Source organism: Oreochromis niloticus, linkage group LG23 (genome assembly GCF_001858045.2).
Source record: "Oreochromis niloticus isolate F11D_XX linkage group LG23, O_niloticus_UMD_NMBU, whole genome shotgun sequence".
Taxonomy (NCBI): domain Eukaryota; kingdom Metazoa; phylum Chordata; class Actinopteri; order Cichliformes; family Cichlidae; genus Oreochromis; species Oreochromis niloticus.
In genome coordinates, this window is record NC_031986.2 from 21,181,277 (window position 1) to 21,206,720 (window position 25,444).

Genomic DNA, 25,444 nt, shown 5'->3' on the forward strand with positions numbered 1-25,444 from the left:
GATTTCTTTATATAAAAACTTTATTAAACACATCACCACAGTTAACTTAGTTCAATCTAAAAAAAAAAAAATAAATAACTTTTGCTTCAAAAACTGCATGGTTTGCCGTAAAATCGTTATTCCTGACTTTTAAAAAAAAAAAGTTAGCCTAGAGTCTTTAACATTTACTATAAAATAATCTCACACTATGGTGAACATAGGTACCTACCCTACCACCTAAGAAGGTATTAAAAAACAAAACAAAAAGGAAAAATAGTTTAAATTGTATTTTTTTTAAAAACAAGCCAAAATATCACAACCTTTATTTGTATTTTATAGAAAATCTTTAATTTATTAATTGATGTACAGATAAACAGTCCAAACTATGAATTTCTTATAACATGTCTCCATCTGGTGGCTGAAGGAGCTCCCTGCAGCGGGTGCGTCACAAAAACCTTGTGAGAAAGCATAGCACTTGGCACCAAGAGCTTAAAGAGGACAGAGTGACATCGCCTCTGGGGAGAAAAAAGCAGTTTCAGTGATGTCAGAAGTCAGTTTGAATGTTTTATATCCAAGCTCAGGTGGAACTGATCCGCCCCTCAGCGCTTCTTCCAGGTGAATTTCCGTCGTGCTCCCTCCTGTCCGGGCTTCTTCCTCTCCCTCACTCTTGGGTCAGGGGTCAGCAGACCAGCTGGGAAAAAAAAAAAAGAAAAGAACGAAATATAACTGAACACAGGCCCAGATGCGTAAATATTTATATCTCTATTAGTTCATTAGTACATGGAAGTCATAACACAATTAGTCCTTATGAGACTGGAGAGTGACATAAATATTTATGGTAGGGAAGATCAGGGTAACGTTTAAGTAAAAAAAAAAAAAAGTGCTATGAAAGGAATTAACAGGAAAAAAAACTATTAACAAGAATGAGAATCATAAACACAGCAGCAAACAACCACCTGTCACGGAGCTTTGTGGTCTCAGGAAAACCAGAGGTGATAAAACTAGGATGCACAGAAGCAAACCTCCTAAACTTACATTACAAAAAAGTACTGTTTTAAATTAACAAACACTGGGAGACCTTTACTGGCTACACAATAAATTCAAGAGTAAATAACTTTACTTCATTATAGTTAGCGAATAAAAAATGGTTAACTGAGAAAAAAAAAGAAAAGAAAAAAGAAAGCAAACTCTGGAGAAAATACTGTGCTGACAGTGTGTTTGGGATCACTGTCATGCTGAAAAATGAAGCTGTTATCAATCAGACGCTTCCTTGCATGGTAGATTAAAAATCTGATGGTACTTTTCTGCGTTATTGTCACAATTACTTATTGTCAGCAGATCAGACATGTGACCCTCCTGTTTCTGGTGACAACGAGCCGGCTAAACAACAACAGCTGATTATAAGCTAACATTATGCTAGTTAATGTTAGGCTCGTGCCTCCTGAAAATCCCTCTTTCCTTGAGATAAACTCTCATATAGTATGAGAATTTATTAACTAAGTGTCTGAATGCAGCAATTCAGTGAAACTTTATTTTAAGTGGAACTAAGAGCAGCTAACAGAGGCTAACAACGGCAAAATACAGCTTTGCTTAGTAACAGAAAATTTCAGGATATCGTCAACAGCTCAGGTCCAGAGTTACTTTGCTGCCTGAGAACACTCGCTACAGATGAACGGTGACTTGAGTGACTCGGGGGTAACCATCTCTGTTTTTTTATTGCCAAGTGTTGAAATTATTCAAATATGTTCATTTACAGTTTACAAAATGTGTTTTGTTTTTTTCCCTTTTTACACAAACAGTAGTAGAAACATGCCGACCAGGTGCGGCCTTTATGGGGTACAGTCAAAATGTAATATTGTTGATCTCTCCTTGCTGAATAAAACATGGCAGCTACCATAGCTAAGGCTGTGCACTTGAATTGGGAGGGGTAAAGCCTAGGTTATCCTCAGTTATACAAACAGACGGCTGCAGAACCAACAGCCAAGCAGTCATTCCTGTTATGCTTCTTTAAAGTCAGTGTGTAATGTAAATTCTCCATGGAGAAGTCTGCACGGTAACAAAAACCAAACAGGACCTTTGCACTAACCATCCAACAACAAACTTTACGTGACTGGGACCCAAGTAGACCCCCAGACTTCCCGAATCCCTGCTTAGGAAAACAGAACCCAGTTGAAGGCAATCTGTAATCTACTGACATCTAGTCATGAGATTTCAGACACTCTACCTAAAAGAACATGCTTTTCAGATACTGTTTTTCAGGCTTTACATGTCTTGTCCAGTTCTTCAAATATTTTAAGGACACACTGCACACCATGCTTAGAGCTTATGAGTGCTCTTTTAATCCCAAGTTGTAAAAGTATATCAGTGGTAGTAGTTATCAGACAGGCTGCTGCTGTAGGAGATAAAAACAAAACAAAACAACAAAGCAAAACTACCTACCTTGTCTCATCGCCTCCCCGTCTCCCTCAGACAGGAAGCTGAGCAGCGCACGGGAAATGGCGAGTCTCAGCGCCCCCGCCTGGCTCGACCTGCCCCCGCCGCTCACCGTACACTCCAAGTTGAAGCGGCCCAGCACGCCCATGAACTGCAACGGGAACATCAGCTGCTCTCTGAGAGGTATTTTTTTTAAAAAAGAAGAAGAAGAAGAAGAGAAAATGACCAAGAGATAATAAGGTGAAAGAATGAAACGTGGCTGAATGGGTAGACCAGGAGTGTGCACTATTTAACAGATAGCGGTATCAACGGCGGAGGCTTAGCTAATTTAATGTCTGGTTGGGTGACTTTTCAGACAAGCGTAGAGGATCCCGGCGCTGTGAAACGCTTTCTTTTACAATCTCACCACCACATATAACAGAGTAACTTCTGACTCAGCAGGAAGAGGATAAGAGTGTGTGTGAGTGTGTGTGAGTGTGAAAAAGAAAGTGTCTGTGTTCTGGATGGCGTCTTAGGCTGAATGGCCCATAGCTGCTGACAAAGTCAATTGTCACCTCTCTGCTCCAATTACAGCCCCGTCCTCACACTGCGTGACAACACCAGCTCTGGACATTCTCACACACAGACACACACAGAGACACACACACACACACACACAATCACTCAACTGTGTAATTAACTTACTACAAGGAGATAAATAAAAAACGAGGCGATGCTGTGAAGAGTGAAAAAGCTGGTTTTTAATTTTTTTTTTTTTTTTTTTTTGGAGGGGTAGGGGTGGAGGGTGGAGAGTAAAACCCATCGCGTCTTGCATTTTAAGGAAAACGGTATCTGTGAATGAAGCAGTGAAGAGGCTGTGAGGTGGAAAGGCTTATTTGCTCGGAGTGGAAACCTTCGCGCTGCTCTCCTCACCTGTCCTGCAGCACGGGGAAGTACTGGAGGTAGTCCTGGCCGTTGATGGTAATGTGTCCTGAGCCGCAGTCCCGCAGGATCACCGATGAGTCTGACGTCTTCCTCCGACCTGAGTATGAAAATGAACCACAGTCTGATTTTTTATTTTAGACAGGAGTGTCATGATCCAGCTGAACTCTGGGGTGTCAGGTTTGCAAGTTTACTGCAAAGGTTACCTTTTTTGACCTTCCAAATCATCCCAGAAATGACTGGGAATGGAGGAAGTTACCTGGTCTCGCATGTAGCAAGAACACAAAACATTTTGTTGAGGCGAGGGAGGCATGACACATGATAATTTGGCAGAAATTACCCTCATTCATGGGCTCAATCAGACAATAGAAGGAATTTATACCCAGGAGGTGTCAGATTGATGATTGTTTGATGTAGACACTTACAGTGGTCTCTCTCCTCACCTGCTCCGTACATACTGATGATGTTTTGAACCAAAAAATTCCATCAGACCCTTTTTCACTGATTTTCAGTCCAATTCTTGTGTAATATGGGATGCCTCAGCCTTTTCTCCCTGTTTCCCTTCCTTAAGAATCGCAGTAGATGATGAGCTGAAGGTCCAGATGCATTTCTCCTGTGTCAGGTCTTTGCTGGTTTATTTCCTGACTCTTAAGGACATGACTTTCAGATACGTTTCATCTACTAATAGTTTTTTTGACCCGAAACTTCTTTTGTCCTCCAATTGTTCAGTTTCCTCAGTTTTTTTAAGGACACCCTACACACCATGCTGAGATATAAGTTTTTAGCTAACAGCTGTTTGAGAATCACCTTTTTGGTGCAAAAATACTATTTAATGCTAAACTGTGTTATCTTTGGAATTTTTCAGAGATTAAACAAAAGAAAAGGGTACAAATTGTGTGTTTTTGTGACAGGCTGCTAATAAAAAAGTGCCTAAAGATACAATTTAACAACACTGGTTCATCCCTTTAGCTAGGAGCTTTTTGTAACGTTTGAATGAGTCATAGTTCAGTGTTAAGTTGCCTAAAAAACAAAAACATTCCTCTGAAAATGGTCTGATACAACAACTGGAATGAAAACGACTGAAAAAGGAGTTGATGTCCAAAGAAATGCTCTGATAGATCCTCAGAGAGCCTGGAGAACTAATGCTTAAGAGCACTTAAAAAATTACTCTGGCTTTTTGGAAGCAAAATATAAAGAAGTGAGGAGGGGCTCAAGACCTTTGCTGTTTTTTTGTTTTGTTTTTTAAAATTTCCCCCAAATACTCTGAATTCCACAATAACACCACAATAACTGTGCAATGAAATTATTTGCATTTGTTTTTAAGCCTGACTAAATCTGCTCAGACTGTCACATTATCAGAGTTTTAGCCAAGACAGAAATACCAAAAACTGAATCTCCACAGACTGCCGTGTTCAAATGTCTGACGTTACAGATTAACGTGTTTACAGCTTACTACAAAAACAGTTTTGGTCTTGCTGATTTATCCATTTGTGATGGCTGTGCCTGGTCAACTTAAAAAAAACAAAACAGAAAAAGAAAAGAAAAACAGTCATCCACTTGACTACTGTTAGCAGTGTGGCTGCTTAGATTGACAGACATCCAAAAATAAACAGCTAATTTGAGTCACCCGACTGGACCCCTCCACCATGTTTGTGCCTTTTGGTCCACTTCTATTGGTTCATGTGTTTCATTTCATGGCTTGCTGTGTGGTACAGACCAGTGAAGAAGTTTGCTAAATAGCATTAATTAGCAGGTGTCCGTACAGTTTCTTGCCAATCTAAACTGATAACTTGGTTTTCCCACCTTTTCAACCTAAACCCCAACATGACAGCTGCTAACAATGCTAACACTGAAGCTCCACTATAACAAGAAAACAACAGGTGGTGAGGGTGGCCATTATTTCTATGCACACTGACCTCTAGTACACATGTACAGATCCCAAAAAGCCACATTAAAAAGGGTGAAATAAACCAAACATGTGCCTTAAACTGAGAGATTCCTTTTCTGGGTTAAACTGGTTTTTTTGGGTTGATTTTTAAAACTTAGTAAGATTTCTGAGAAACACATCGCTGTTGTTAACCTACCCTCCGCGGTGCTAAAGGCCACGCCATTTTCATCCTTCTCCAGTGGCGGCATCATTTGCTTCATGGACTGAGCCTCCAGCTGCCGACGGTATCGCTGGACGAACTCCTCCTCCGTGCTGCTGTACGGCATGGCGAGCATGCGCTCCATCAGCTTGATAAAACGGTCGTACTGAAGACAAATGCACAAAAATGCAAATCAAACTCTCGGACACAGAAGAGGTGGAAAATAGGATGACAAAAAGCGTAAAACCTACATCATGAGTAGAGATGGTCTCCACTAGTAACAGCTCCAGCTCCTCCTTTGTCAGCCACCGGCTCGGGCCGAGGGAGCTAATGGAAACAGGAAGAGATGTGAACTAAAAAAAACAAAGTGCCAAAACAGCTTTAAAGACTTTTGATTGTGGACTCTTCCTCCTCTTACATCAGCTGGGCATCCTGGGAGAAAAGTCCTTTGGCCCTCAGACGGTCTTGGTGCTTCTCGATTTTCAGGATTTTGCCATAAAGATCCTAAAACAAGAAAAGCTTTCCTCAGTCTTATAGAAAAATCTTACTGAACACAAATCAGAGTTGAAAACGGGATTTTAAGGCGAGCATCTTTCTCCATTGCCCATCCTGGCCCTCCGCAGTCAGATTTAAGCCCTACATCAACACTGACGTGGGGCCTAAAAATCCAACCGAAGCTTTCGAAAACGAGGAAACGTTCAGCCATATTCTAACCAGAAGAGGAGGGGAGGGGACAGTTTGGAGGAAATTCTTTCTTTTTTATGTATAAAATTTTACCCATTTCATAGACTGAACAACTAATGAGTGATGGAAATGGAGTGATCTGCCCAAAAGCCCTTTCTTCTGTTTAGGAAGTAACTTTCATTCCCAGGAAGCCTTTTCCCCTCCTTCAGGCAGCTGTTTTTCTTCCTTATGTTAAAGTCTAAAGCGCCAAAAGGATTATGAAAATAACCACAGCACTTGTCTGACTCTCTCTTCTCTGTGGCCACAGAGGAACGGTCAAACCTTGCTGATTGGCTGCATTCGCACAGCACCTTCTGGCAGGGCAGCGCAGAGGTGTGCGAGGGTTGATTTGTGCTTTAGGAAGAAATCATTGTGACACGATCATAAAGCACCGATTCACTGCTCTTTATTTTGCTAACAGCTTTTACACCTACCTCGCCCAACTGCTGCTGATTTTTGGCACAATCCTGCTCATTGAACTCATTGAAAGCATAAAAGTCAAAGTCTGAATGTTCTGTGTACGGTTACTGATCATTTCTGCACAATAAAAGATGGATGAGGTACAGATTTCTTTGTCAACATCTTTTTTTAATTGAACCTAAACGTCACAAGTGACGCCCTAAGGCTCCATCCATCTTTTTGACTCTAGGCTTATTTAGTACAGCATGAGGTTTATTTCATAAGTCTTCAAACAAGAGACCGAGACCATAGATTTATCAGTAAAGAGTTTACTGAGGCCATAATTGGAGGCTCATTTTCACATGGATTTCTACACAGTTGGACTACTTCCTGTGACCAGAGTTGCAAGTTTAAGACACCTCAGAATCAAACTGAATCATTGTTAAGTGACTTTAGACATACGCCAGATGGGCTGGTCTGAGTATTTCAGAAACTGCTGATCTGCTAGGATTGTCCCACACAACCTTCTCCAGGGTTTACAAAAAAAATAGTTTGAAAAAGAGAAAATGTCCCGGTGACATCAGAGGTCAGATGAAAATGATGGTTTCCATGTGATAGGAAGGCAACAGTAATTCAAGAAACTACTCGTTAGAACCAGTGTGTGCAGAAGAGCATCTCAACAGCAGCAGAAGACCACACGGGCCACTGTGGTCCTCAGGAAACTGAGGCTATAATTCACACAGGCTCACCAAAACTGGACAATAGAAGTTTTGCAGATCTGAATCAGGACGACTTCTGCAAGTTTCAGTTGGTAGGGTCAGAATTTGGTGCAGACAACATGAAAGCATGGATCCATCCTGCCTTATATCAATAGTGTAATGGTTTGGAGGATATTTTCTTTATACACCTCTCTGCATTTAATCATTAGTCATTATTAATCTCTTCCACAGTGTATCTCTTGTCCTGTCTTAAACCCGTCACCCCTACTGGTCGCAGCAGATTGCCACGTCTCCCTGAGCCTGGTTCTGCTGGAGGTTTCTCTTCTGTTAAAAGGGAGTTTTTCCTTCCCACAGTCGCCAATTTCTTGCTCATATTGGGGTCATTTAATTGTTGGGTTTTTCCTCTCCAAAGAAGCTGTAACTAATGAATTGGCCAGCGAGCGTAGAGTCCAAGACCCAGACGGTTCAAGACTGTAAAAGATACTAATTTCTTTGCAGCCTTGTTGAGAAACTGAACATAAAGAACTTCATATCAGCCTTTAGTGAAAAAAACCTAAAAATTATGAGAATAAAAGTAGATTACAACTAAACACTTTTAAAGGATAAAAACTCTTTTCTATTTTTCTACTAATTTTCTATTAGTTTTCTTTACAGTTTAATTTCAGTCAGTTTGTAACGTCATGACGCATTTGCGCATCTATTGTGTAGTAAAATTGACCTCGGCAACTGTGCTGCACATGACTGAAGCAGAGCTGGGAAGGAGCAAAAAAAATGTGGAGTTAAAAACCTGACACTAGTTTCGCTCAGCGGAGGATTAACGCCGCGCTGAGGGTAACCTGGGGAGAATGTGTCATGGCGACGGACACAGACAGAAAGGCAGACAGACGGTAGGGTAAGAGCAGGGGGAAGAGGAGGAGGAGAGGGTGGGCATGCTGGTCACGTCCCCGAGGCAGCCCCCACCCCCGCCCCACCCCACCTTAGCCACCCAGCGCCTGGGTGAGAACTCATTTCCCCGTCAATTATTCACCAGATGTTTGTTTAATTCCTTCTTGATAGAGTGTGCCTAATCCGCTGCCACTCTGACCAGCGACAGAGGGGTACGAGAGGAGGAGAGAAAAAGAAAATCAAGCAAACATCAAGCAAAAACCAATTTTCTTTACAAAAAGAAAAAAAAATACAGTAATAGAAAAATCAGAAAAAAAGAAGGCGAGAGGAGAGGGCGGCTTGAGTTACATGTGTGCAAACACTGGCTCCTACAATGGCGAAGAATAATTCGCATGGATTGGCGGGATGAAAGGAGGAGGCGGCAGAGGAGGGGGGCAGTATCTGGATACATTTAAGTCGAGGCTGTTACAGAGACAGACAGTCAATAAAGGCTCTTCAAATGCACGTTCAGAGCTCCGGCTACGTGAAGACGAGGCATTAACTACGAGCATTTATCCGGTCTTCGTGTGGAAAAGGAAGGCGAGTTCTTGGGCCTCCCTGGAGTTGTGGCCATAAAGGGTTCAGCGGAGCAGCGAGCAGGTTAATGTGCCGCGCCGGCTGAGAGGAGAGCAGCCGAGCACGAAGGCTGCTTCTGTACACGCCACTGCCCCCTCCTGGCAACGCTCCCGGGGCTTGTGAGACAGCGAGACGATAGGTAAAGGGCAAAGGATGGGAAGGACGGGAAAGACAGACATGTCTGACATACCTATTTAAACCCACAGCAGGGGGTGCAGATTACAGCTGCAGGGCAAAACGATGTGTGCGTGTGTGTGTACAAATATTCCCATATCATCCCCCTCTTCTCTCTCTCCTTCTCTGTGTTGCAGATACAAGCAGACAGAAGAAGCGTGAACAGTGTGGCTGCTCATCTGCCCCACTCATCCTCCTCTTCATCACCCAGCCCTGCTTCCCTCCAAATCCCCGAGGAGGAGGTCTTCCCCGTAGTGGGACAAAGCCTGACAACCAGACACCTTTGATGGGAGTCAAATCCTGGACATAGAAAAATAAAACTACACGTTTATTCCAATCAAAAGAGTTTTAAAATTCTGTTGTGTTTGTATCTTTGTGTCAAATGACTGTTTTGCTATTACACAGGCCAAACACATCCTTTGATCTTTTTTAATACAAATGATCTCGGCACTGCAGGATGGACAAAAATGCACTGAAATTAATTTTCTTAGTGGATTCTGGATATACTTCTGATGTGCGTTTACTTTCTGTTGTTCTAGTTTTTTAATTTTTCCTCTTTTGCGGTCTCAACACCAGTGTACGGTTTATCTTCACTTTAAGAGGCTTGAAATGTTTGTATATTTCATTTGTTCATTAAAAAACTGAACAAAAATAAATGATCTTGAGGTCAAGGTCACCAATATCGAATACCTATGCTACCAACTTAAAAATCTTAGGTGACGTCTTTCTGGAGTCACTGTGTTCACAAGATTTTCAGAAAACTTGACCTCTGACCTTGACCTCAAATTTAAATATGGTCTGACTATTGGTGACCACTGATATTCGAACTCTCTGAGATTTGTAGTAGATGAACCTAAGACAGGAAAACAGGTCCTGTTTGGTATGTTTAGTAAGCACCCAGAGAGCAGGTCTGGGTGCTTAGGCTAAGCCGATCCCAAAGCCACCCTCAAACATCACATGTATACAGACACAGACAGAAGAGGATGAGGGGAATGAGAATCAGTATGTATGTAAGTGCTAATTGGTGCCCCCTGAAAGCCTGAACTGAGCAGTTTCTGTCATATTTCAGGCCTGCTCATAGAACAAAATGCACGGGTGCATCAGAAGTTAGTGAGGGTGGTGTCTGCCTACGGAGTACGGAGCTATCCTTGGAAAAACTCAACCTATTTTAATGGTGTCAAAATCACATCTTTATTGAGATATAATGAGGTGTCAAAACTCCTCATTAAAGGTGCAGGGGAGGTCACCAAATGTTGTGTTTACGGGGGAAAGAGTTACGATTAAGGATCTGAGAGCCAGCACTGGGGTGCCTCGACTGCCTTCTGTTTACACGGACAGACTGACTGAACAACACGATGTTAAAGGTCAGAGATTCAGAGAACAGTGAGCCAGCCTGTGACTGTGTATGTGCTTATTTAAAGAAAAGTTGCTAAAATGATATAAAAAGTTGCAAAACCCAGTGACAAATGTGTTAAGTTTGCAACAACGAGGCAAACTAACGCACAATGTCAAGTTGAAGAGGTGAGATGATAAACATCTCCACATGAAGAAAATAGAGTCTGTAATTAGCTTAAACAATAAACCTCTGCAGGTGGGCTTGTGTCTGATTATATAACTGCGACATCAGGTAAGGAAATCACCCCAGACTTGAATTAAAGATAATAGATGTCTGTGCTGTGATTTCGGCTGTATTTAAATGTAAAATAATCACCGAGGGGCAAAGTTAGATGCAACAAAAGCTCTAGTACTTTTATTCTGTCACACGGTGCACAGCCTCGGTATGAGCGCTGTGAGAGCAACAGAAGCAGGAATGTCCATGTTTTTTGCAAGTGCCATTCTTGATGACTAAGACTCTGGAGGAAAATGGCATGTGATGCTCACTGCTTAGACTAAAAGCTGAAGATGTACAACAAAACTATTATTGAAATGCCAATATTGACCAACGAATACCTACACAACAGACGGATATTCAGGTACAACCCCCCCCCCAAAAAACAAACAAACAAACAAACCCAAAACTGAATTCCTTTGTGCTAAAAGTCCTTACAAGTCTTCAAGAGCTCTAACAAAAATAAAATCCTCCATCAGTTTTGTTTGTTGGGATTTGGGGGCTGGGTGATTAGGCATTCCACAGGGATCCATTCTTGGACCTCTTTTATTTATACTTTACACAATATTATCTCTGTCATATGCAAATTTTTATGCAGAAGACACAATTTCATATGCCACCGTCTCTTCCCTTGATCTGACCATTGCAAATCTGCAGTTGGCTTCCGATAAATTTTAGAAATCTGCTATTGCACATAAACTTGTTTTAAACAGTGACCAAACTAAATGCATGATATTTACATGATTTACAAGGTCACCTAAAAGTATCCGGCACTACCCTCCATATTCAAATGCTTCATAGTCATAAAATCCAAATGGTTGACTGATAGAAATCCTCGGGCTGGATGATTTTAAAAAAGAAATGTTTTTAAATACTGGGATTTTTCTGAGTTCATTTTGAAAACATATCTCCGTCTATGTCAAAAAGCAAAAAAGCAAAACATTAAGGACGGTCAAGAGCGTACAAAACCAACAGGTAATGATGCAACCCTCATCGTGAAGAAATGTTTGCCAGTCAAAAGCCCACAAACAATAACAGAGCGCACAATTTTTTGAAAATCTTCACCCTGGCCGGAGTTTTTCAAAAGCTCAATTTTCAGTGATCCAAAATGCCATTTATGTGTGGACGCCGACTGAGAAGCTACATCCAAATTTTCAGTTTTAACGCGCTGGTATCAGTTCCACACAAAAGAAAAACTAACCAATCAAGTCATAAATAACAGTACGCGAATAACATGGGCGATATGGCCTAAAATCCATATCACGGTATAATTTGAAGCATGTGCGGTAATGATATATATCGCGATATATTCTTTTCTTCTGTATAACGTATTTTACACACTATAAGGCACACTTAAAATCCTTCAATTTTCTCAAAAATCGCCAGTGTGCTTTATGTATAAATTCTGGCTGTACTTACTGACCTCGAACCGATTTTATGTAGTACACGGCGCGCAGAAATCTGTCAAAAAATGTTTTAGTACGACTTTGGTAAGCTATGAAAGCGCACCGCTTGATGGATTGCCGGAGCATTATGGCTGCCGTAGTCAGGAGCCTCACGGAGTAATCTGGGTCCCAAAGTCAAACTAACACTGCGGCATCACTGAGAGTTAAAGACTGTCTAAATTCTTGCACTTTTAATAAAATGATCAGCGTTGCTGCTTTACCAGGTGCAACAATTAAGTTTAACATCCAGGCATTCATGAAAACAGAATTTATTACATTCACGGGAGTTAGAAGTTAGCAGGAAGTTATCTCGCTAGTTTCCACCTAAACATGATATATCATGTTCTGACTGAGAGATTTCTGAAAAAATTTAAACGTACAGCTCTGCTATCACTTCCAACATAAATGAAGACAGAAAACTAAACAGCAGTGACGTTTGTAGGGTTACTGAAGTTGGGGTAGCTGGTATATAATGATGTGCCATGTGATTGCTAGCAAAACAGCTACGTTAGCATAACATTAGCACAGTGAAGCTGAAGGATGAACGCTAACTTTTTTCCACCCAATAAAAGTTAACGTGAGGGTTTCTGGTGGTTAGGGACAAATGCAATTGCATGGCAGGATGCTGTAAACGGACCAAACTTCAGTCAGGAGAACAAATGAGATAATCCATCCACAATACGAGGTTAGTCATTAATATACTGCAACAACATGGGAATAGAGCAGCTGCGAGAGAATTCAGCATTAATGAATCAATGGTACGAAAGTGGAGGAAGCGCAGTTTTTGGCTTTCCCCATATTCCAAAAGTGCTTCGTCTCTTTGCTATTACTGTCGCTTGGCATAATTTGCAGATGATATTGTTTGCAGCCACTGCAATGCTTTCAACCAAAACAGGCGCAGCTTGATGACACCATCAACATGCGCTATCGCGGTAGAGCGGTATAGTTATAATATCTACCGTTGGCCAAATTTATATCGTTTCTACCGTATACCGTTTATACCGCCCACCCCTAATCTGGTGTAGTGTAACAGCTTTACTTCCTTGGTGGAAAAAGTTGTCTGATGGCAGTTGGAGCAGGGAAATAAATATAATATATGTACTATAAATACTTAAATTCATAGCGTTTTCCAACAACTACATCAGCTGACAAGAACTGCATTTAAATGTGAGCTATGAAACTACATCTCATAGTGACATGCAGCCTATATTACAAAAACAACCTTTCGCTGCAATTTGAAAACAAGCTAAAACAAAAATTACATTCATGCAGGGCTATAAAAAATATCTTCAGCTACAAGAAGAACAGGAAGTCCTGCAGCAGATTGTGGGTTAGTCCTGACCTCAGACTGTAAGTACAGAAACAGACTCTTGGCTATGCCATAAAAACAAAAATTAAAACTACTGTTGGTACTATGTTTTGCAAATTCACGGTACATAGATAAACCTTCGGTATGACACATGAAAGATAAGCTCAAAAGGTTCAACATGAATCCAAATCAGGTGAAAATAAGCCTCCATCTCTGCAGCAGGTTCCCCCCGGAGATTCGCATGTTAAGCTGGACTACCTCTGACCTCCTGCTCGCCTCACCTTCCTCTATTCTCCCACCTCTTCCCTCACACCGCTGCGTGGAAAAGAGGATCTGACTCCGCTGCTCCTCCAGGGAACGGCACCGTCTTCTTTCAACTCACTCTGTCTGAATAGGATATGACCCGAGGGTGCGGGAAGCAGGGAGGGAGCAGGTGAGGAAGAGCTGGGGATTTGAGGGGGATGAAGGTTTAACTGACAGCGCTGCTCGGTGCTCCAGCTGTACTGCCGTACTCACATGCATGAGGGAGTAGTAGGACTGCTTGCCGGTGTAAAACAGGAAGTGAAAGGGCCGCCCGTCTGCTCCCCACTGGACAGCTTTATGGAGAGGAAAGTGAATCAGCTCTGGAAACCCTCAGTTAAAAAAAATGAATAAAAAAATGCATTCAGGAGCAGATTTACATACCTCTTTGCTTGGGAAAGATTTCATCAGGATGCTGGAAATAAAAACAGATTTGTTTCAGTAAAAAAAATAAATAAATAAAATCAAACAACTGGTGATGCATAGAGCTTTAAAAGCCACCACTCCTGAGCTCTACTCAGGAACCATCTTTTGCTTCTGTTTACCCTCAAACTCACTGATGTACCAGAGAAGTACCTGTGTTTGTGATGTTTATATGTACACTAATGACCACAGTGAACGAGACAATTTACCAACCTACCTGAGATCAAACTGAAAAGATCGAGGACATTTCATCATAAAAGCACCAGAACTGATGCGTTCTATCAAACTGCTGCTCGTGTTTCCACTGTAGACCCACCAATATTAGAGAAATCACTCAGCACTGAGCTCGTTTTTTTGTTTGTTTTTTTATATCCCTTTCAATCTCAACAAAGAAGAAGAAAAAAGAACAGGTAAATTGAACAGAACACATCTCTAAACTAAATTTGTTTTATTTGTTTTTTTCTATTTTAATACTTCACTACATATTTACTTTAAGAAAAGGGCAAAAAATGTTTGGGACAATATGAAACAACAGTGCTGGTGTCTATAAAAACTGGTTTTGAAGAAAGTGGAGCCCTGTCCCAGTTCAGATTTTATTTTTGTTTTTGTTGTGCCCACCATGGAACGTGTCCTCCTGAGAAGTTCTTGTCCAAGATCATAGATGGTAAAGAAATTGTTAAACGTGGTACTGTGACCCTCACAGTCCTGTATTACATAGCATGCATAGCTGGTTTTTGCATCGCATCACATTATGTCGTATTTACCCGACTTGCTGTATTGCCAAAAGCAGCATTTCCCATGAAAAGGGGCAAAACATTCATCTACTGTCAGCTCTGGGCCTGGGTTAAACATCAGTACACCTATCTCTCCCAAACATCCTTAATGGGAGCAAGCTTGTCAGATGTTGCTCTGGCATCTCTGCTGTAAAATCTGAGGACTCCTGATATTATATTAAAAGGTCTGAAGTGTGATTGTTGCCTGGAAAATAGTTCTGCCTGTTGATACGTCCCATCAGTGGTCTCACTGCTGGATCTGTACACTTCAGCAGGAACAAGACAAGTATAAGGTATTCTTCATCAGTGTTATTCCAATATTCATCAGACGTATCTGTGTCCACTGGTTGATAATCTACATCGTCGTCCTCCACAGAAACTGCTTGGCTTATTGTAAATCTGCTTATTTTTGCACGCTACAAACTGGAGATGTGTACTGTGCAAGCTAGCAACTAAACCTTTTCATGTGGACCTTTTGATTTAAGCAGTGGGGATAAAGGGGGCTGTTTGTTCAGGGAAAGAGACAAACAGGTAAAGAGGGAAACCCCCAACGTCTCTCTGACAGTTAGTGACCTCACGGTGTGTTTTGTGTGTTTTGGCACTAATTATTGTTTTATAGTCTCATATTATAACTGGGTTGAAACCGACCCCAACAACACAAAGATCAGAATTTTCACCAGAGCATTTTATCATTTTGTAAAATTCAATTTTTGTCTTTTGTTTTGTTTAAACAGAGATTCCTGACAATGTGAAAAAGCCTTGAAGCAATAAACTAATTTAAAAGATGTTGCCACGATGACAGGAAGGTTAATGGAAGTAAATAGGGGGGAAAAAGAGAAATGCTTAACCAACAAGGAAATTAAACCGTGCAGTCTTACCTTCATGAGCGGCCGAGCTCTCTTCTCAAACAGGCTGGAGGGAAAAAGGTACGCGATGCTTTTCTGTGGGCGAAAAACAGAGAAACAAACAAACAAATAAATACATAAATAAATAAATAAATAAAGGAGATGGCAGTTTGAGAGATGATGGCACATTATGACAACGCTGACATGTCCACACAACAGAGGTCACACCAACAAAGTGACAGAGTAAGAGGCGCAAGCTGCTTGCAGGTTCAAGGAAAGGCGAGCAAGGTGTGTGTGTGTGTGTGTGAGTGTGAGTGAGAGGAGAAAACAAGCAGAAAAAGGCACAAGTTTAGGCTTTGTTGACAGCGAACAGAGGACACTGTGGATGTCTAACAGTTCACTCCGAGTTCATCCTCTGCTGTGTGTCTGTGTGTGTGTGAGTGTTATTAGCAGGGCTACAGATGGCATTGAAAACGTGTGTGTGAGGGAAGAAAGGCCCGCCGTCCTCATCAACACAGCCTGCTCATCTCTCTCCCTCTTCATCCCACCATCTCTGCATTCCTCTTCCTCCTGTCCTGCTCTCTCTGTCGGTTCAATTAGCGAGGCAGCAGGTGCTGCGGGGAGAGAGCAGGTTGCTGCCTTTAAGGTTGTCAAAACGACGGAAAAGTAGGAAGAAAAAAGGGGGCCGGTCGAGGGAAATGTCTGCGCGAAAGCTGTGAGAGGCAGGAAGAGGAAGACAAGTGAGGCGAAGTTAAAGGGTAGGAAAAAAAAAATAAAAGGAGGAGGAAAGGGGAAAGACGGGGAACAGATGAAGACGCACCTGTGCGTCCCCAGAGAGTCGACAGAGATGTGGAAGAGCTCCCCGAGGGGGGAAAGACGGAGTGGCAGAGGGGAAAAGACGACTTAGCAGAGCCACAGCGCACAAAGATTTTTTTTTTTAACTTCATGGTGAAATAGGAAGCTGCAACAGGACAGAGTAGTGGAGGAAAAGATCAAAGGCGAAGATGAACAGAGTTATTTTAAACCTACAAAACCACGAGTGAAGATTCAAAACTTCACAATTTCACCGCACGATACAATATCTGTGAGATTTTTTAACATTTTGTAATATGTTGAGTATTGCAATAATATATACCCTATTTTTCGGACCATAAGGCGCACTGTCGATGAACGAGTCTGTTTTCATACATAAGGCGCACCGGATTACAAAGCACATTAAGCGAAACAAAACAGTCAGATAAGTCAAACTTTACTCAACTCATTCTTCTTGCTTCCTCCACTTCCGTACCATTGATTCAATAATGTTGAATTCTCTTGCAGCTGCCGTATTCCCGTGTTGTTGTGGTATATTAATGACTAACCTCATATTGTGGATGGATTATCTCAGTTGTTCACCTGACTGAAGTTTGGTCCATTTACAGCATCCTGCCACGCAATTGCATTTTTCCCGGGAAGTCTCCCGTTAACTTCTATCGAGTGGAAAAAAGTTAGCATTCATCCTTCAGCTTCACTGTGTTTATGTTATGCTAACATAGCTGTGTTGCTAGCAATCACATAGCACATCATTATATACCAGCTAGTCCAACTTCAGTAACCCTACAAACGTGTTTAGTTTTCTGTCTTCATTTATGTTGGAAGTGATAGCAGAGCTGTACGTTTTAATTTTTTCAGAAATCTCTCAGTCAGAACATGATATATCATGTTTAGGTGGAAGCTCGCTAGCTAACTTCCTGCTAGCTTTTAACTCAGCTAAATTTAATAAATTCTGTTTTCATGGATGCCTGGATGTTAAACTTAATTGTTGCACCTGGTAAAGCAGCAACGCTGATCATTTTATTAAAGATGAAAGAATTTAGACAGTTTTTAACTCTCAGTGATGCTGCAGTGCTCGTTTGACTTTGGCACCTGAAGCGGACAGAGTTTTGGGCCCAGATTACTCCGTGAGGCTCCTGACTATGGTAGCCATAATGCTCTGACAATCCATCAAGCTGTGTGGTTTCGTAGCTGACCAAAGTCATACTAAAACATTTTTTGACAGATTTTTGAGCGCCATGTACCACATAAAAAAGAAAAAAAAAGAAAATTAAAGGATTTTAAGTGCGCCTTATAGTGCAGAAAATACGGTACTGCAAATAATGTTCTCAAAGTTAGACTTTGCCAGTATCTGTTTATCTAATAAGATAAAGCTGTCTCACTTCAGTTATTGAGATTGTCAAACAACCCAACGCTCACTGAAACCTGCCGTAAAAGTTGCCATAACAGCCAACTTGACAAATGAATGGAGTCAAGTTGGCTGTTACATGAAACCAGTTTCTAATAATACAGCAATTAAGTGTGATAAATAATACAAAGACAGAAATTCATATTTAACTATTATATTTTCACTCAGCAGCCTTCCAGTTCTGGGAGGGTCCTGTGCTGGATTTTTTCCCAATGCAGCCAGTTTAATATAAGTTTACTCGACTAACACTATCTCAGCTGCATGAGATTCCACAACTGTACTCAAATGTATAATTTTTTCAAAACTCAGTTTGGCTAAATAAGACAAATTCTTTCAAGTTGCAGCTTCCAAAGACTAAAGACCAAGTACTCTATATAAAAGATGGACTCCTACTGCCTATGGTAGACCCAGTTTCCCTTTATTTTTTCAAATACAGTAGCAGATAGTCTCTAACTGGTACATTCTTTTATTTTTGTTTTTCAATTCTTACCGGTAACAGCTTGTAGGTATACTACTGCCGCCTTTCGGTTGTAGTAGTGTGTTACATCCTACAGGAACCAGTTAAAAACAAGCAGACTATGAGCTTCAAGATCATAAATAGCTGCATGGACAATTTATATATAATTTAATGACTGAATAGTCAAAAATTGTGATCATCGCTAACAAGAACACGACCAAAACTAAAGCACAAACTTCATGAATGGTTTTTTGAATGGCAGTTAAGCTTTACCTGTATTCATATGTATGAATTATACCGTTGCTATGAAGGGAGAAGCTAGCCTAGTTGGAAATTTTAACATGATGTGGGGACTGACTCACTATCGGAAGCAGCCTCAAGTGGCCATTAGAGGCCATTACGCTTCTATATTTTTCAACCTCTTTATTACCTCTAAAATCAGAAATCAGCTTTTATTCGTCTTTGTTTAACCCAATAATGTTCTAAGCACTTTATAAACAGTTCCCTGAAAAATGTTTCATTTATTGATGATTAATCTTATAAATATAACTGTTTCAGTGCTCATTTACTTGCAGGTAAATTTAGCTCAAAAAGTCTCCCGAGTCCCAGAAAAAAGAAAAAAAAACAAATAAATAAAAAAATCAGAGTTTAGTTTTCAGCAGTCAGAAGAGATTTTTCGGGCCTTTCTAGGTTTGTGCTCTGTATTAATTCCTCCTCCTGGCTGTAAACATCCTTTTGATTTTCCCCGGGTCTTTATCACCGTCACACCTGAAGAGTCTGGACTCCAAACTGGAGCGCAGGGATTTCTCAGGTGCCCCACTATGCACCTCTGCAGTCCTCCCAAATTTTCCTCTTTCCCTCCACGCATCCAAGTCCGGGCTGCTGGCCGTCGCTTCGGCTTTCACAGCCTGGCACAAACAGCTCACTTCATTATTTGTGAGGGGCACTGGGGACCGGACGAGGGACGGGTGGGAAATCGAGCTAAATGGTTGGAGCAGTGAGGGCTAATGTATTGCCAAAAAAAAGAAAAAAAGAAAAATCACAAACAGGCTTTGGGTGCGTTTAAGGGCGTTGCTAATAGCAATGATGCAGTGAATTAGACAGACGCGGCCCCACCTGCCTGCTGCACGTGGAGCCAGACGACGCTAATGATGCTTACAAAGAGGGGAGGCTTTAAACGGATCAAACTTCTGCCCGCAACACAGGATAGGATGGTGTGAGGGGGAACGACATACCAAAGATGGCCTACGGTGGATTCAAAGCCACCATGCTACAGTAGGAATCTACACTGCCGCACAAACTCAGCATTTCAGAGACTTACAGCTCACTGTTCACTGCTAAAGACTCCAAAATTTATTGTTTTTAATTTACAGAAATGTTCCTAAAAAGGAAATTCACACAAACAGGAGTCAACCACAGTTTGTTTGGGACTTTTTTTAGTGGCGTATTAATCCACATTTAGTTCCTTTCTGAGCATTTGACTGAGATGTGATATAAATATGCATCTGCATCTGAAAGGCTCAATCATCCAATACAGTTCAATGGTAAGATTTTAATAAAACAAACTTCCTATTTTTCCCCCCTTTTTATTTGAACAAATGCTTAAGGAGTCCAGAAGAACATGTGTTACATAAAACACAGAGTGAATAAGATATGAAACATCCAGATGTGCACCACCAAAGATTCATTAACCCTTTAATGCCCAAGTATGACACAGGCTGCCTGGATTTATTTTGTAAATCTGGCTTCTTCTCACTTGCATTTCCTCAGTAGTTCAGAACTTCCGGAATGTCTCGGTAAAGCTCGACTACTGTTCCTTCTGTAACCACTTCCAGCACAAAAGCAGATGGCATTACGCTCATTTAAAACTGGGTGTAAAAAGGTTAAAAGACTGGCTGTTGAAGATGGCAGCAGGAAACACAGAGAGCACAAGGAGGCATCAGCAGCTGTGTAGTTCAGCAGAAAGTGTGGCTGCAGGGTGGTTGTTGTAATCTCAGATATGAGGATTAGCCTTTTGTCTAGGGTAGGGCTGCCACGATTAGTCGACTACTCACGATTACGTCGACTATCAAAATCGTCTACGACAAATGTAATAGTCAACGCGTCGTTTGAAGCTTTGTAAGATTCTGAAAGACGCAGGAATAAGTAGTAGGATTTAAGAGTGTAATAACGGACTGAAACTGAGGGTGGCAGCAATGCATCTAACAGGATGCCAGCTGCACTTAAACCCCAAAGAAGAAGAAGCAGTCTCCGGTATTGTAGCTGTGTCCAAATTCAGGGGTTGCATCCTTTGGAGGCCGCATTTGTAGGCCGATTACATTACAGCGATGTGACGAAGACTGTCCAAATTCGAAGACGCCTCCAAATGCGGCCGACAAATGCGCCCTGCTTTTCCTCAGATTTGAAGGATGGGTCAGATGTATCCTTCGGAGCCCAACCTATCCCAGAATTCATAGCGCGGCCCAGCCAATTCCAGTTTCCAACAATGGCAGCATATTTTCAGGCGAGAATGTAGCTGTGTAAACTTCAAATATCTGCTTGGTTTATCAAGACATCACATATTTGTAAAAGTGCTCCGACATTTTCAGAGATGTCTGTTACCCACCAGCTCGATAGCTAGCCAGGGTTCAAGGCTCACTATAGCCGGCGAGAACACCGAACTCCCGGCACATCGTTTTCATATCGACTAGTCGACTATCAAAATAATCGTTTGTGGCAGCCATAGTCTAGGGTCACCTGCATTTCCCAGTAGCAGGAGAAAAGACAAGAAAGGAGAGTGCTGGGGCAGATTTCAGATACTACACAAACACTGCGACATTACTTTCACACTCCAAGCCAGATGAGATCACTCACTCACACCAGCTTTCTGTTGATTTGCAGTTATATTTTCTATATTTTCTTTTCTAAAGTGTCAAAATTAAGTGACCCCTGCCCAGGCCAGCTCTTGAACTACATCAGTTACACATACCTTTGCAAACATCACTGTCAAGTACTCAAGACTCACTAAAGAAGTGCTGAAAATCCCCAACTGTGTCATGTACAGTTCAAAGCTTAAAATGGTGCAAAAATCACATGAAAACCTCGCCGTTCTCATCTTTTTATCCTTTATTTCCCACATAAAGCATCCTGCCGATGATGCTGAAGAAGCTGCTGCCAGATTCTTTCTAATTGAAGTGAACTTACATCGATGTCCTCCTGGGTGAAGTTCTCGGAATCTTCTCCCATCATGTTGGCCAGGTGGCGTTTCCCGATTTCATACTCCTCCACCTGCTTTTGGATGTACTCCAGGGTGAACTTCTCCGGCCCAGCGGCCGCCAGGTTCTTCCTGCACAGGGCAGAGCTCACACATACCTGCCTGCTCAGCAGCACCTGGGGACGGGGGGAAAAGAGCCATTATTGTCAAACAAACATCCAGAGCAGCTCGAAAATACAGCCGAATTATAATTAAGAGCTCAGTAAACTGAAATAAAGCACCTCAAAGACCGTGGGACCTTCATGAACCTACAGACGAGGTGACAGGTTCTTAATTTAAATATCCGTCAGTGGAGTTTTGGCTAACAAACCCTGCTAGAAGCCGCTAACTCAAGGACGAGGCTGTTTCGGCCTTTATTTAAACATATTCGCGTGAGTTAAAGGTGAAATAAGGAGTTAACGTGTCACACGCTACGTTAATTCTACCTGCTGGCTTACCTGCGTGGCTACTGTATTTATACTCGAGCTGCATTTCGTACATTTCCCCAGAAACGAGCCCACGGTCCGCACACAGGACGCCGCCATCTTTGCTGACAGCGGTGACGTCCGAGGCGGAAGTTGTCTACGTCAGAAACACGTGCGGTAATCCGTAAAAATAAAATAAAATAAAATAAAATAAAATAAAATAAAATAAAATAAAATAAATAAAATAAAATAAAATAAAATAAAAAATAAATAAAATAAAATAAAATAAAATAAAATAAAATAAAATAAAATAAAATAAAATAAAAAATAAAATAAAATAAAATAAAATAAAATAAAAATTTCTTCTGTTTAAAAATTTCAAAGGTCGTGACCTGTCTGCCCCTCACTGGTCCCGCCTCTTCACTCTGTCCGCTTTAAAAAAAACAACAAAAAACAACGTTATTAGAAGTGTAAATTCTAAAACCAGGACTTTGTTTTAGTTTCTTTGTAGCCCTTTTCTGTTTAAAACAATGTCCTGATTTTATGTATGTAGATGAATGTTGCTGGTGTCTTTACAGTTTCCAATTTTAGAAGAATTACCCCTGAAAATATGGCATAATATACATCCCCACCAAGAATTAGATGCTGATGGTATGAGTGAGGCATATGTAATTTTAGCAAAGCGAACAAAGTGTAGACCTCAAAACTGTGCCAAACAAATAAGAAATTTAGCTCAGTAGTTTGTATTTCAGGATGTAAAATTGACATCATTTGAAGATGATTATCAGCTGTTTGTGTATATATGTATAAAAAGGGCGGTCTTTATTCTTCAAGCTCGGGTCCTCTACTAGAGGCCTGGGAGCTTGAGGGTCCTGTGCTTTATCTTTGCTGTTCCTAAGACTGCGCTCTTCTGGACAGAGATCTCAGATGTTGTTCCTGGGATCTGCTGGAGCCACTCGCCCAGTTTTGAGGTCACTGCACCGAGTGCTTCGATTACCACTGGGACAACTGTTCACTTCACCCTCCACATCTTCTCGAGCTCTTTTCTCAGTCATTGGTACTTCTCCAGCTTCTCATGTTCCTTCTTCCTGATGTTGCTGTCACTCGGTATAGCTACATCTATCACTGTGGCTGTCTGCTGCTCCACCACTACTATGTCTGGTTAGTTAGCCATCATCAGTTTGTCTGTCTGCATCTGGAAGACCAATAGGATCATTGTCATTCTTGACCACCCTGGGGGGGCATATCACATTTTTAACTCAGGATTTCCATGCCATACTCAGGACAGACATTCCTCTCTGCTGTCAGTCCAGCTCGATGTACTCCGATGTACTCATGGATGTTTGTTGTCTCATCCTAGACAGTGGTTCTGACACTCACTAGCCCCTGGGCTCCTTCCTTCCGCTTAGCATACAGTCTCATGTTACTGGAGTTGGGGTGAAACCCTCCATGCATGATGTGGAGGTTCCTGGTCTTGATGTTAGTGGCTTCCATCTCCTCTTTTGTCCAGCTTATTATTCCAGCAGGGTATCTGATCACTGGCAGGGCGTAGGTGTTGATTGCCCAGATGTTGTTCTTCCCATTCAGCTGACTGATCAGGACTTGCCTTACTTTCTGCTTCTGGTGTTTACGGCTTTCTTAGTGACGTCTTCAGGGTTTCCCTTTGCCTGTGGGATTGGCAGGTACTTGTAGCTGTCCTCAAAGTCTGCAGTGTCGCCTTCTGATTGACAGCTATCGCAAACGCTTGACTGCAGTTCTTCATGCCAAGGACGTTTTCACACAGTCTTAGTTTGGACAGCTTTTCCTCCTATCTATCATTTTAGTTTCTTGGAGATAAAGATATGGTAGATGAGGTTGTTGTTACCAGTAATGTTGATGAAATATTGTAATCATAGATTGGTAAACCTTTCCTTTGCAGTTCCTTAATTATTAAGTAATATGCAATGATGATCCCCCCCACTCTGTGTGCTTCTTCCTCGTCTGTGTAGGAAACAGGTAGCGTATTAGAGGCGGGGCCTAAGAGAAAACAAATCTGTTACCACTGGGCTAATTGTTTAAAATGGGCCTGGTCGCTAACATATTCACTGTTTTCCCCAGCAGGAGATGGTGTTTTTTTCTTGTAACCATTTAGTTGCTGTGTATTTCTATTTAGCTTAAACTGCATTATCTGTGTGGTCTCCCAGTTTTGTCTTTAGTAGGATACAGCAAGGTAAAAATAGGTGTGCAGGTAATTACAAAGAAAATACAGCTCAAATACTAAGAAAACCTCCGGCATCAACTCAACCTTGTTGTTGTGACTCTTTTAGGTTGGTTCATTCAGTGTACTTCCTCAGAAAGTATCCAACAATTCTTAGAAACACCTTTCCTATTACTTATTAGTTCGTGTTATGATTATCCAAAGTTTATGTTGGTAGCAGCTCAAGTTTAACTGTGCATACTCAGAAAATATTTCCCTGTTTTATATATCATTTTTATGGCTGTACCCCAACTTTAAAGTGTTTATTTCATTAACAGGAATATGAAAACAACATCTGGTGAAAAAAAAAAGTACATCTTCTTGCAGGTGTTTTTACAATTTACTCATTCAGTAAGCTAGAACTTTACTGAAAAAAAAAGTCCTGTGTTTGTGCCTGTGGTACCATGGTACCACGTTCTTACCGCACACTTTGTTTTTGTACCAGATAAATCTTGACATGTGTGCTGGTGAAGTAAAAGAAAAAGCTTTTTAAAGCATAACAAAAAGCAAAAGAAGAGCATGAACAGGATAATCCAAGCTGCATGACAGCAAAACCACAGAGCTGCATAATCTGCCTGAACTGACAAACGAGGCGAATTAAAAAAGGAAAAAAATAAGAAGAAAGGGAAAAAAAGGGTACATTCCAGCAAGAGCAGAACATTTTAAAACAATTATAAAGGCCACTTCTACTACACCACTTTCTAAACTCTCTCTTGAGCAGCGGCCCGTATCCCGGCCTAAAAGTCACACCTCACTGAAAGCTCGTGTTTTGCAGGGCGAGCATGCCAGCCACATGGTGCAGCTACAAGTCTGCAGGGATCTGGCACTCTGGAGCAATCCCTGCTGAGTTTTTGGGGGGTGTTATAAATTAACAGCAGCCACTGACACAACCTTAAACTCTAAACTTGTTTGTGCACAGGTTAAAAAATGACAAACTTGGCTTCACCTCTTTTAGCACGGTGAAAATTTGTTTCTATATTTAAACTTAATGGTTCAGAGTTTGACGCCATGTATCTGCCGCCGGTTTTGTTTTTTGGATCCAGGTCACACGTCTATCGGGCGACCTCCATGACCCCCGCAGAGCCGGTGGATGTTGCACGTGTTCCTCAACTCCATGTGAACGCCATGTGCCAAATGGAGAGCTGTGCTGTCAGCGTCAAGCAACAGGATTTAAAACGGCAGATCTGCACGAGTTATCAGAAATAACACAATAATGATTAAAAAAAAAAGCTCA

General features: G+C 41.4%; 1 protein-coding gene across 2 annotated transcripts; it reads right to left on the reverse strand.

Annotated features, from left to right (window-relative positions):
* Positions 1-521: 521 nt before the first annotated feature.
* Positions 522-22,151, reverse strand: mrps9 (mitochondrial ribosomal protein S9). Of its 2 annotated transcripts, XM_003453189.5 has the most exons (11): positions 22,008-22,151; positions 21,501-21,686; positions 15,673-15,735; positions 13,983-14,013; positions 13,815-13,894; positions 5,839-5,924; positions 5,672-5,747; positions 5,418-5,586; positions 3,325-3,433; positions 2,419-2,588; positions 522-670 (listed from the first exon to the last, which is right to left on the reverse strand). In XM_003453189.5, the coding sequence occupies exons 1-11, from the start codon at positions 22,092-22,094 to the stop codon at positions 579-581; spliced, it is 1,149 nt and encodes a 382-aa protein (XP_003453237.1). In that variant the 5' UTR covers positions 22,095-22,151; the 3' UTR covers positions 522-578. The 2 variants fall into 2 exon arrangements, with proteins under 2 accessions (XP_003453237.1, XP_025758847.1); XM_025903062.1 differs by lacking the exons at positions 522-670; positions 2,419-2,588 and adding an exon at positions 3,156-3,243.
* Between the last annotated feature and the right edge of the window lie 3,293 nt (positions 22,152-25,444).

Bases quoted from the DNA above. Each gene is read 5' to 3' on its own strand.
- mrps9 (XM_003453189.5), bottom strand. From the start codon at position 22,094: ATGGCGGCGTCCTGTGTGCGGACCGTGGGCTCGTTTCTGGGGAAATGT. The intron at 14,014-15,672 runs GTAAGACTGCAC...TTTTATTTCCAG, and splicing joins GAGCTCGGCCGCTCATGAAG to CATCCTGATGAAATCTTTCC. The intron at 5,925-13,814 runs GTGAGTACGGCA...TTCTTGTTTTAG, and splicing joins CCTACTACTCCCTCATGCAT to GATCTTTATGGCAAAATCCT.